The sequence below is a fragment of the Geotrypetes seraphini genome, chromosome 3 (assembly GCF_902459505.1).
Source record: "Geotrypetes seraphini chromosome 3, aGeoSer1.1, whole genome shotgun sequence".
Taxonomy (NCBI): Eukaryota; Metazoa; Chordata; class Amphibia; order Gymnophiona; family Dermophiidae; genus Geotrypetes; species Geotrypetes seraphini.
Window position 1 is genome coordinate 40,062,164 of NC_047086.1, and position 12,153 is coordinate 40,074,316.

Genomic DNA, 12,153 nt, shown 5'->3' on the forward strand with positions numbered 1-12,153 from the left:
TTCAGCACGCAATGAATTTCCTTGCTTTTACATCTGTATGGAATTAAAACTGCAGCTTGGCTCTGCAATGGAATGGAATGGATGCTTGACTTCACAGCTCTCTCCCCGCTACTCATTTCTTCCTCCTAACATCATAATTACAACAAATACTCCGTGTAATTTGCCTTACCGGTGTCTTAATAAGACGGGCTGATAGCTAACAGCAAGCAAAATAAAATTGATGTAACCTTTAACTTTGTGAGAGGTGGAAAGAGGCCTAAACTGGATCCTCCAACTCCATTGAAAATGGCGTCTGCTCATGATTGTTTTATAGAATTTTTAAAAACTATTTTGCCTTTACATTTGCTATATTGATTGCACTATTTGTAATACTTGCTTGATAATTCTTTTGTAATCCGCCTTGAACTGCAAGGTAATGGCGGAATAGAAATCCCTAGTGTAATCTAATGTAATAAATGCACTGTATGCCAGATCCTTTACTGCTTCAAGTATCCTAGTAAACGGATTTCTTTGGGAACACATTCTATGCTGTAGCAATATATTTTATTTCTACTGGGAGGTGCAAGATGACATTTTGCAGTCTAGGGCCCTGAAAATTTGTTATTCTCATCAGGAATTTAAAGAGCATAGGGTGCAATTTTGTCTCTGGGTTCCCCAAAGAGCCTTCGAGTTTGAAAACAGGTTGATGCAGCAGTTATATTAAGACCAAAAGCAGAGGGCTTTAGTTTTCCTCTAGGAAAAAGCAGCCATTTTAAAGAGCTAATAGAGTAAAAGGGAAGGAAAGGAGAGGACAGAAAGAAAAATCAAGGATGAATGGGTGGGGGGAAGGGATTGAAAGAAGAGCTCTGTTCAACCCTTCACTAGTATAAGGGGTTCAATCATGATATCAGGTTTTTTAATCACAAATCTACCTAACTTTATCGATTTCCTAAGTTAATATGCTTTAATATTAATTATTTTGGCTTTTGCATTATTTACTTCTGTTCACCTTGAACACTGTTACATTTGTTCTGACAACACAGTTTGTCCAAATGTATGAAAGTTCTCCAAAATGCACTGGAACAGTCATTCAAGGTGGCTACTTAAACTATGCTTCAGTAAACATAACAGTTGATATTTAAAAGCATGTATGTAATCAGATTTGCGTGCTAAACCTTTAAGTGCTTTAAAAAAATTCTGTGTTGCTAATGGCCAGACAACTCAATTTCCAGCCAAAATTCAGAATCCTCTAGGGGATACGGTTGTTCTGCTAGTGGCAGTTTTGAGCTCCATTTGCTAGTGCAGACGAGTCCGGGGGGGGGGGGCATGTTTTTCAGTGGGACGAGCTCCATGAGCTGATTCTTCTGGTCTCCTTTGTGTTACGGTTCAAGGACACCATGTTGGAGTCCCCACGTGTGGTGAACCCCTTGCTTCTGGGGATCCTTTCTGTTTCCTGCTCTTTCCCTATGCTTCACGATGTTCGGGTAATTGTGCTCGCTCAGTGGTAGGTGCCAGAAGCCCCTTTTCGCGTTACGCATTCCATGGCCCACCTATATCCCATCCTTGAGGCGGATCGGGACACTTTGAAGTCACCTGTGGTGGACACGGTGGTCTCTGCTATCTGGAAGCGGTATACTGTGCCTATGGAGGACGGACTTGCTTTGAGGGACCCTAAGGAGCGTAAGTTGGAGTCCCTCCTCCTCCAGCAGAGTTTTGATGTTTCTGCCCTAGCGGTCCAGGCAGTGATGTGTGGTGGGCTGGTTGCTCGGGCTTGTTTTCAGTGGACTGAGCATGTCCTTGACCGTGGGTCTGATAACTGGGACTTCATAGAGCAGGAAGTAGCCAAAATTGAGATGGGTGCTTCTTCTCTCTCAGATGACATGTATGACCTGTTGCGAACTTTAGCCAAGTCTATGGCTTTTGGGGTGGCTGCATGTCTTACCTTGTGGTTTCGGGCATGGTCGACGGATGCAGCTTCCAAGCCTAAAGCTGACAAAATTCCCCTTTGGGGGTCTTTCCTATTAGGAAAGGATTTGGACAAGTTGGTTCAGACTCAAACTATTTCTAAGGTGCTTCGCTTGCCTGAAGACAAAGCTAGACCATTGGCATGGGGTGGCACTGCTCGGGGGTGTGGGCGAGATTTCCGCCCTGGTTGAGAGGCCACTTCCTTTCTGTCCTCTGGATCCTCCCGGGGCCGTTTCTTTCAGTGCATGCAGTCCTTTCGGGGGGCCTGCCAGGGAGCTGGGAATCCCTCCGCCAGTTTCCCCACTGCCCGTCTTGCGCAATGACTCTTTGCCGGCACCCCCTCTGGGTCCGGTGGGCGTCCACCTATGTGAGTTCTATCCAAAGTAGTCAGAGATCATGTCCGATCCATAGGTCATAGAGGTGATTCGGGATAGTTATACTCTGGAGTTTGCCCACTTCTTGCCAGATCTTTTTCTAGCTTCTCCTTTTCAGGTGGCATGGAACAAGCAGGCTTTTCGTCAGACCCTTCAAAGATTGTTAGATCTCAAAACAGTGGTTCCAGTGCTCCCTCAATAGTGTTGCACCAGCAGGTACTTGATTTACTTTGTGGTGCCCAAGACAGAAGGGACCTTTCAGCACATCTTAGATTTGAAAGGGGTCAACAGGACTCTCAGGGTTCCATCTTCTTGTATGGAGACACTGTGGTCTATTATTCTGGCAGTTCAGCCAGGGGAGTATCTGACTTCTCTCGATCTATCGGAGGCCTACTTGCATGTTCCAATCTGGGCCTTCCATCAGCGCTTCCTTTGTGTTGCGATCTTGGGTCGGCACTATCAGTTTTGTGCGCTTCCATTTGGTCTGGTCACGGCCCCAAGGACGTTCACCAAGGTTCTAGTGGTTGTGGCGGTGGCTTTGCACAAGGAGGGCATTCTGGCTTATCCCTGCCTGGATGACTGGTTGATTTGAGCAAAATCATTCCAGGAGAGCACCCGGGTCATGGCTCGGGTCGTGGAGTTCCTGCAGTTGCTGGGGTGGGTGGTCAACCTTTCCAAAAGTCGGTTGGCCCCATCTCAGCGTCTGGAGTAACTTGGGGTTCTATTTGACACCTCCTTGGAGAAGGCCTTCCTCCCAGAGGCCCAGGTAAGCAAATTGCAATCTCACATTTGCCTGCTTATGGCGTCCCGGTGTCCTTGGGCGCAGGATTTCCTCCAAGTCTTGGGGTTGATGGCAGCTTCCCTAGACATGGTAAGGTGGGCTCAGGCCCTCATGCATCCACTTCAGTATGGTATTCTTCAGAGGTGGTTGCCCTAGAGGCACAGTCTGGACTTCCCTGTTCCTCTGTGGGGTTTGGCTCGCTGCAGTCTTCATTGGTGGCTCCAGACCTCCCATCTAGTCCAAGGAGTGAGTCTGGATCAGCTGAACTGGCAGGGATAACGCGATTCTCTCTCTCCCTCCCTCACACCCACCGATCCCCCCAGACCTCCTTCACAGAGAGCTGCAGTCTTCCGAGCCCTACACTCTTCCCCCAACAACCCTGACCCCCCCCAATATCATCTGATGCTCCCAACATTATCAGACATCATCTGATACCCTCCAACATCAACAGACATCACCTAACACTGCCCAACATCATCAGACACCTGCCACCTTAATCGGCAACTCCGACACCCCCCAAGTTCCCTCAACACCCCCGTACCATCCGATATAAAATCGGCAGGAAGAAGCCCAAAAGTTGGGAGATTTAAATTGAATATCTTTATTAAGAATGAAATCCTTCCAAGTTCCAAATCTCTGTTTGAATTCATCCTCTTTTGCTTCTCTCTCAAAGCTGGCAGAATCTAGGACAAAGAAAGGGGGAAAGAATGGTTTAAAATAAGATCAGGTCACATGGCCAAGGGGTACTCTATCGGAAAACAAAATGTGAACAGAAGAACCTGAGGCAGACTTTGAGATTCACAGCTCAGTCTTCTATCTCAGGACTGCACCAAGCAAGATTTGCTCCCTGCATGACACGCCTCTTTAGCACCACAGCCCTGTCCACTGTGCCTTGACCAAGAAGAGGAGACGGTGGATGGGAATAAATTTTGGTATCCCATCTCCCTTGTGCCCTGTGCAGCCTCTCCCTCGGTTCATCCCTGTTATAACCACACTAGATGACATTGCCAAGCTTTCAGTTTACCTTGTCAGTTCCTCTCTAATGTATTTGCTCAAAACAAAAAAGTAAATGTTGAATTAACCTTTACTCATTCTCTGTTTCTAGTGGATAAGGAAACCATATAAAAGTCTCTAGCCACAGTTTCACTACACCTACAATTGATGGTGTTTGCCTGGAAGAATTTTTTTATCCGTTTTGTTTTTCATCACATAACGGAAAAGTGATAACCATGATAGGTATCACCTTGTTGTTGCTTTTTGCAACCCTTCCTGGACACTCTCATGAGCATGGTAAGTCCAACAATCATAACTAGAAAGCTGACCAGTAGATTCTTTTTTGAAATTGTGTGGGTTTGCTGTACACCCCTAGTTTAAGATTAAGTGACTTAAGAAATGAAATGAAAATAATTTGAGATAGTTTGCCACTTTTAAGTCATCAGCCAAATTAGATGATACTTTATCAACCCTTAAAAAGTTATCTGTTTAACAGATTTTTTTTGCAAAGGTTTATATTGTTATTTCGTATTGTGATATTTGGAAATGTTTGTGTGCCATTGTAACATCCTAGAAAATGTCTAGTACAGTATGGGCTCCTTTTACAAAGCCGCGATAGCGGGTTTAACGCGCGTGACTTTTCATCACGCGCTAACCCCTGTGCTGGTCGAAAAACTACCGCCTGCTCAAGAGGAGGCGGTAGCGGCTAGCACGGCCGGCGGTTTAGCGCACATTAAACTGCTAGCGCGGCTTTGTAAAAGGAGCCCTATATCTTTGTAATCTGCATTGAATCTTTTGGTAAATGGCAGAATAGAAATTTTTAGTTTAAATATCAATATCATCTTAGGGTAAGCATTAAGGGCTCCTTTTACTAAGGTGCGCTAGCGTTTTTAGCGCACGCAAAAGATTAGCGCGCGCAAACCATGCACTAAATGAAAAATACTAACTTAAGCTCTATGGAGGCGTTAGCGTTTAGCACGCTTGGCATTGTGGCGCATGCTAAAACCACTAGCGCACCTTAGTAAAAGGAGCCCTAAAAGTTGTAAATATGCTCTAAAAAGTCAGGAACTAGGAAAAAACCCATACACAGCTGTATCTAGAGTACAATCTATTGGAACAGGGTACATCTTTGAATACAGTGCAGTGTATTTGTTTTAAGGCACTAACAGGCTCAATTCCTGAGTATCTTATGGAATCTTTTATCATTACAAACTCTAAACATCCTAGAAAATCTCATTCATTATTTTCATTCCCTTTTGTAAAGGGATATAAATATAAGAAATTTCAGGAACGATTGCTATCTTTTCAGGCAGCCTTATGGACTAGCGATTCAACTTATATATTCTTCCTAAATTCGTATCAACAATTTCAATGTGCCTTAAAAAAGTTATGGGGGTAACAATAAATAAATAAAAAAAAAACGTCTAAAAAGTGTCCTAAATGGCTACTTGGAAGATCAAAAAGCCTGATCGTCCAAGTACCCATAACCAAAGCTGGTTTTTAGACGTATCTAAAACCAACTTAGGCCTTTCCCCTGCCTCTAAACGCACAAAAAGAAAAGAGGTGTGTTTAGAGGAGAGGAAAGGGCGGGCAGTGGGCGGGAGGTGGGCCGACCTATACCTAGGCGTACAACGCCTATAACCAAAACAGTTAAAGGTTGCCTAGTCGGCACTTAGACCTTTTTCACTTAGACGAAATAAAACCAAGTCTAAGTGCCGAAAAAAGGGCCGCAGAGCTGATGGCCGCTGGCGCCATCAGTTCAGCGGCCCGGCAACCTAACCATCGCAGCAGGAGAGATGCCTCATCTCCCCTACCGCGATGCCATCAATCTTCTACCCAAACTTCCGTGACCCGCGGCAGTTCGGGTAGAGGAGTGATGGCATCGCGGTAGGGGAGATGAGGCATCTCTCCTGCCACGATGCATCACTCCCCCCCCCCACACACAACATCGGAGCAAAAGGGAGCTCAAGCCCTCTTGTCCCAGCCAACCGCGGCACCCCTGACACGATTGGGGCAAGAGGGAGCTCATGCCCTCTTGCCCCCCTGACTCCCCGACACGATCGGGGCAAGAGGGAGCCCAAGCCCTCTTGCCCCGCCGACTCCCCAACTCCCCGACAATATCGGGCCAGGAGGGAGCCCAAGCCCTCCTGGCCTTGGTGCCCCCCCCCCGCTAGTTGTTCGGGCCAGGAGGGAGCCCAAACCCTCCTGGCCCAGCCGATCCTGCCCCCCCACCCCCGACAACATCGGGCCAGGAGGGAGCCCATACCTTCCTGACCACGGCGACCCCCTACCCCCACCCCGCACTACATTACGGGCAGGAGGGATCCCAGGCCCTCCTGCCCTCGACGCAAACCCCCCTCCCCCCCAACGACCGCCCCCCCCAAGAACCTCCGACCGCCCCCCCAGCCGACCCGCGACCCCCACTACACCACCACCCCCCTTCCACGTACCTTTGGTTTAGTTGGCCGGACAGATGGGAGCCAAACCCGCCTGTCCGGCAGGCAGCCAACGACGGAATGAGGCCGGATTGGCCCATCCATCCCAAAGCCCCACCTACTGGTAGAGCCTAAGGCGCCTGGGCCAATCAGAATAGGCCCGGCAGCCTTAGGCCCCTCCTGGGGGCGGGGACTGAGGCACATGGGCCCAACCCGACCATGTGCCCAAGGCCCCGTCCCCCAGAGGGGCCTAAGGCTCCCGGGCCTATTCTGATTGGCCCAGGCGCCTTAGGCCCCACCAATAGGCGGGGCTTTGGGAAGGATGGGCCAATCCGGCCTCATTCCGTCGTTGGCTGCCTGCCGGACAGGCGGTTGTCGCTCCCGTCTGTCCGGCCAACTAAACCAAAGGTACGGGGAAGGGGGGTGGGGGTGTCGTGAGGGTTGGCCACGGGGGTCGCGGGTCGGCTGGGGGGGGCGGTCGGAGTTTCTTGGGGGGCGGTCGTTGGGGGGAGGGGGGTTTGCGTCGAGGGCAGGAGGGCCTGGGATCCCTTCTGCCCGTAATGTAGTGTGGGGTGGGGGTAGGGGGTCGCCGTGGTCAGGAGGGTTTGGGCTCCCTCCTGGCCCGATGTTGTCGGGGGGGGCAGGATCGGCTGGGCCAGGAGGGTTTGGGCTCCCTCATGGCCCGAACAACTAGCGGGGGGGGTCGCTATTGTCAGGGAGTTGGGGAGTCGGCGGGGCAAGAGGGCTTGGGCTCCCTCTTGCCCCGATCGTGTCCGGGAGTCGGGGGGGCAAAAGGGCTTGAGCTCCCTCTAGCCCCGATGTTGTCGGGAGGGGGGGGGGCGCGATTTGACATGGCAGGAGGGCTTGGCCACCCTCCTGCCTGGATCATTGGGGGGGGGGGGATTCTGTAACCGGTATTGTTTTTGACAGGCACCGGTTACAGAATCCAGCATTTAGGCAAAGGACTGGCTCCTCCTTCGCCTAAAAGCCCTTCTGTTGGACGTATGTGGCCAAGGCGTGTTTTTGTTTCATTATGGCTAAAAAGTGTAGACGTGCTGTGGGGGTACTTGTAGACGTAGTGGAGATTGGGCGTTTAGGCAGAGGAAAGCCATAATCAAAACATGGACGTTTGTTTTGGTTATGGACACTTTCCCTGCTTCTGGGTTGAATGTTTAGGGACTTAGGCCAAAAGGGGACTTAGACGCTTTTTTTGATTATGCCCCTCCACCTTTTTAGGGAAACTTTCGGAAGATAGATATTGGATGTTCATTTGTATTACTAGTCTTTGTGAACCGCATAGAGCTTAATGGTATTTGCAATATACAAGTGAGTTTTATGTTATGCTATGTTATGTTCTCCCCAGAAATTTTTTCCAGCCGGGTGGCATGAAAAAGTAAACGGGTGGGTTAGGGCGGGATGAGGAAATTTGGTGGTGGGGAAAATTAAATGTGTACTATTTTTATTAGGTAATTATTAATAATTATTTTCCAATGCTCAATATGACTTCCTTTTTTAAGGACACCCAATGAAGTTACATAGAAATACTTTTTAAAACATAGGGGGAAATATTTTTTTACTCAATGAATAGTTAAGTTCTAGAACTGATTGCCAGAGGATGTGGTAACAGCTGTTAATGTTGATGGGTTTAAAAAAGGTTTGGACAAATGCCTGGAGGAGAAATCCATAGTCTGCGATTGAGACAGACATGAGGAAAGCCACTGCTTGTACTGGGATCAGTAGCATGGAATCTTGCTACTATTTGGATTTCTGCCAGGTACTTGTGACCTGGATTGGCCGCTGTGGAAACAGGATTCTGGGCTAGATGGACCATTGATCTGATCTAGTATGGCTTTTCTTATTTTCTTAAGAACATAAGAATTGCCTCTGCTGGGTCAGACCAGTGGTCCATTGTGCCCAGCAGTCCGCTCATGCGGCGGCCCTTAGGTCAAAGATCAGTGCTCTAACTGAGACTAGCCTTACCTGCATACATTCTGGTTCAGCAGGAACTTGTCTAACTTTGTCTTGAATCCCTGGAGGGTGTTTTCCCCTATAACAGCCTCCAGAAGAGCGTTCCAGTTTTCCACCACTCTCTGGGTGAAGAACTTCCTTACGTTTGTACGGAATCTATCCCTTTTAACTTTAGACTAGAGAGTGCCCTCTCGTTCTCTCTACCTTGGAAAGGGTGAACAACCTGTCGTTATCTACTAAGTCTATTCCCTTCATTATCTTGAATGTTTTGATCATGTCCCCTCTCAGTTTCCTCTTTTCAAGGAAGAAGAGGCCCAGTTTCCCTAATCTCTCATTGTACGGCAACTCCTCCAGCCCCTTAACCATTTTAGTCGGTCTTCTCTGGACCCTTTTGAGTAGTACCGTGTCCTTTTTCATGTACGGCGACCAGTGCTGGCTGAGGTAATCTGGGTACGGCTTTATTTTCTGATCCAGTCTCACTTTCTGCATCTTAATGGTTCAAAAATACCTCTTTATAGTGCCCCTCTGCACTGCTCAGCTGTCTGAACAGTTTGGATGTCCGAAAAGTTTGCTTTTGTGTGTTTTTCATGTGGATGTCTTTATATTAGAGAATGGCCAAAAAAGATGTAGTAAGGGCCGAAATGTCTATATAAGTCATTAAAAAAAAAAAAAAAAGTTAGATGTCTTACAGTTTTGAAAATGAACATTTTCTCTACTGGATTTCTGAACATCTTTCTTAAAACGTCCAAACTCAGACTTACACTTCCTGTTGAAAATGCAACTCCATATAACCCAATTGTTATTCCTGAGTAGTAAGTATAATTCCCTGGGGACATTCAGATAGCACTCATATAAGTGCTGTATAACTTTGCAAAATGATAACAAATTTGAAACAATCAAACACGATTTATAAAAAGATTGAAATTATCGAATGTATGTGAAGTGTTACATGAAGTTCTATACTAAAGTAAAAAAGCTAATCAATGGCGAGTGCAGCACATCAGTTTCAACAAGAGTTGATGTAGAATGCAGTGCGAGATTCCTTTTGGTACAATAACCACACGGAAAGCATATTCAGAAGATAAGCTTAGAGTTTAATATACACCTTCAAATTTGTAGTTAGAGGTTACATCAGTAACTATGACTTGTTAATGTTTTTTTACAGCACAGTATGTTGAAAGACATCACAATAGCTTAAAATCAATATTCTTTTATACAGATCAGACCAAATATTAAAGATTTTTTTTCTCTCTGATATACCTTCAACTTAAGACAAGCATAACAATTACTTTTTCTCAAATTTTTCAGTGACTGAGCAATCTGAAGTTTGGAGCACGACAGATCCGAGTTTCACAAAATCAGGTAAATACTTTAATTCTGTCTTGTGATAGAAAAGATGTTGAGACATTTCAGGGTTCTATATTCTTCGAATACATTTTGTATGAGAGACCAGCATCCATAGATCACGTGGAGGGGCATAATCAATCCGGGCCCATTTTGGCATTAGCTGCCTGCCTGGACGGGCGGGTTTGGCACCCGTCCGTCCGGCCAACTTGAAAAAGGTATGGGGAAGGGGGATGGGGTGGGGGGGTCGTGGGGTCGGCCGGCGGGGTTGCAGGTCGGCGGGGGGGGTGATCGGGGGTTCTGGGGGGAGCGGTCGTTGGAGGGAGGGGGATTGCGTCGAGGGCAAGAGGGCCTGGGATCCCTCCTGCCCGTAATGTAGTGGTGGGGTGGTGGGTAGGGGGTCGTCGGGGCCAGGAGGGCTTGGGCTCTCTCCTGGCCCGTTCAATCGGAGGGGGGTCGCCGGGGCCAGGAGGGCTTGGGCTCCCTCCTGGCCAGATCGAGTCGGGGGGGCACGATCGCCGGGGCAAGAGGGCTTGGGCTCCCTATTGCCCTGATATCGGCGGGGAGTCGGCAGGGCAAGAGGGCTTGGGCTCCCTCTTGCCCCGATATCGGCGGGGAGTCGGCAGGGCAAGAGGGCTTGAGCTCCCTCTTGCCCCGATGTTGTCCGGGGGGGAGGGGGGGTTGATGCATCGCGGCAGGAGAGATGCCTCATCTCCCCTACCACGATGCCATCACTCCTCTACCCGAGCTGCCGTGACCCGCGTCAGGAGAGATAGGGCTTGTGGTGGGTAAGTTGCCGGGCCGCTGAACTGATGGCACCAGCGGCCATCAGCTCAGCAGCCACTTTTTCGGCACTTAGACCTGATTTGACTTCGTCTAAGTCAAAAAGGTCTAAATGCCGACTAGGCAACCTGTCAAATGTTTTGGTTATACCTATTGTAAGCGTAGGTGTAGGTCGGCCCACCTCCCGCCCACTGCCCGCCCTTTCCCCTCCTCTAAACACACCTCTTTTCTCTCTGTGCGTTTAGAGGCAGGGGAAAGGCCTAAGTTGGTTTTAGATACGTCTAAAAACCAGCTTTGGTTATGGGTACTTGGACGATCAGGCTTTTTGATCGTCCAAGTAGCCCTTTAGAACACTTTTTAGACTTTTTTTTTTTTTATTGTTACCCCCTTAGGGCCTGTTTTTCAAAGCCGTGCTAGCGGCTGCTGCGCAGTAATGGCCTCAATGCCCATAGAGATTTAAAGGACTTCAGGGCTGTTGCCGTGTGGCAGCTGCTGGCGCGGCTTTGTAAAACAGGTCCTTAAACTCTAGAAAGAAGAAAACAATTTTTATAAAGGTGCTGGATCCTTTGAATAGTGTAGATAAAAGCACCTTGGGATTCATTTTTTAGTGATTTCAGTTATGCAAATCATGTATAGATATACAAGAAAAGAATAACATTGGTGAAACATATCCCTTCTTCTATTAAACTACGCTAGATGTTTGTAGCGCAGAAAGCTGCACTGAATGGCCCGTGTTGCTCCCGACGCTGATAGGAACTCTATGATCACCCGAAATTGGAAGAAATGTGATTGTTTAAATTTTTCGTTCTGGTGGGCAAGTCTTTGCTTTAGTTATAGATTTGAAAGAATAAATGCTGAAAATTTAGGACATGGTAATATATTTAAATTAATATGGGGCCCATTGCCATCTTATGTTACCTCATTGTAATTGTTTGTTGACTGTGAATCAGTTTGTTCTTACTTTGGTACATATCCAGGGCAGGAGGAGAGAGGAATTCTTTATGTCTTAAATTGATTTTTGAATATTTATAATTGGGATGGGTGTGAAGATATCATTATTCAGAATAGATAGGATATTTATGATAATATATGTTTGTGTTATAGGGAATGATAATTGTTTGGGTGGGTGGGGGGGAATGGATGACTATGAACATGAGAAAGATGAATGTGCTTTTATTGTATTACTATGAGGTGCATTGGTTGTATTGCACTCTTGTAGTTTTGAAAATTAATAAAGAATTAAAAAAAAAACCAACACAAAACTGCTAGCGCAGTTTAATGGAAGAGGCCCATATTTTACAAGAAATATTACAAAATGAAATAAACTATTTCTAAAGTCTACTTCAAGGAGAGATTTGCAAGGATAAACTAAAAGTAAATAATTCTTGATAAAAATCCAGTTAGCATCCTAACCATAAACATTGAGATCCATTTCCTTTTTTTATCCCTTCAGATTTTAATTACCCTTTTTTCCATATTTCAAAAGAAATTTCTCCAAATGGAAATGATCAAAAAATATGGATTGTTTACC

At 46.9% G+C, this 12,153-nt stretch overlaps 1 protein-coding gene across 1 annotated transcript in view; it reads left to right on the forward strand.

Moving 5' to 3' along the window:
- Positions 1 to 4,328: 4,328 nt before the first annotated feature.
- The window catches only part of LOC117357167 (pentraxin fusion protein-like), a 191,589-nt gene continuing 183,764 nt past the window's right edge, over positions 4,329 to 12,153 (forward strand). The window contains exons 1-2 of the mRNA XM_033937539.1: positions 4,329 to 4,389; positions 9,804 to 9,857. Of these exons, the coding sequence (XP_033793430.1) occupies positions 4,329 to 4,389; positions 9,804 to 9,857 (115 nt within the window). The remainder of the gene's footprint in view (positions 4,390 to 9,803; positions 9,858 to 12,153) is intronic.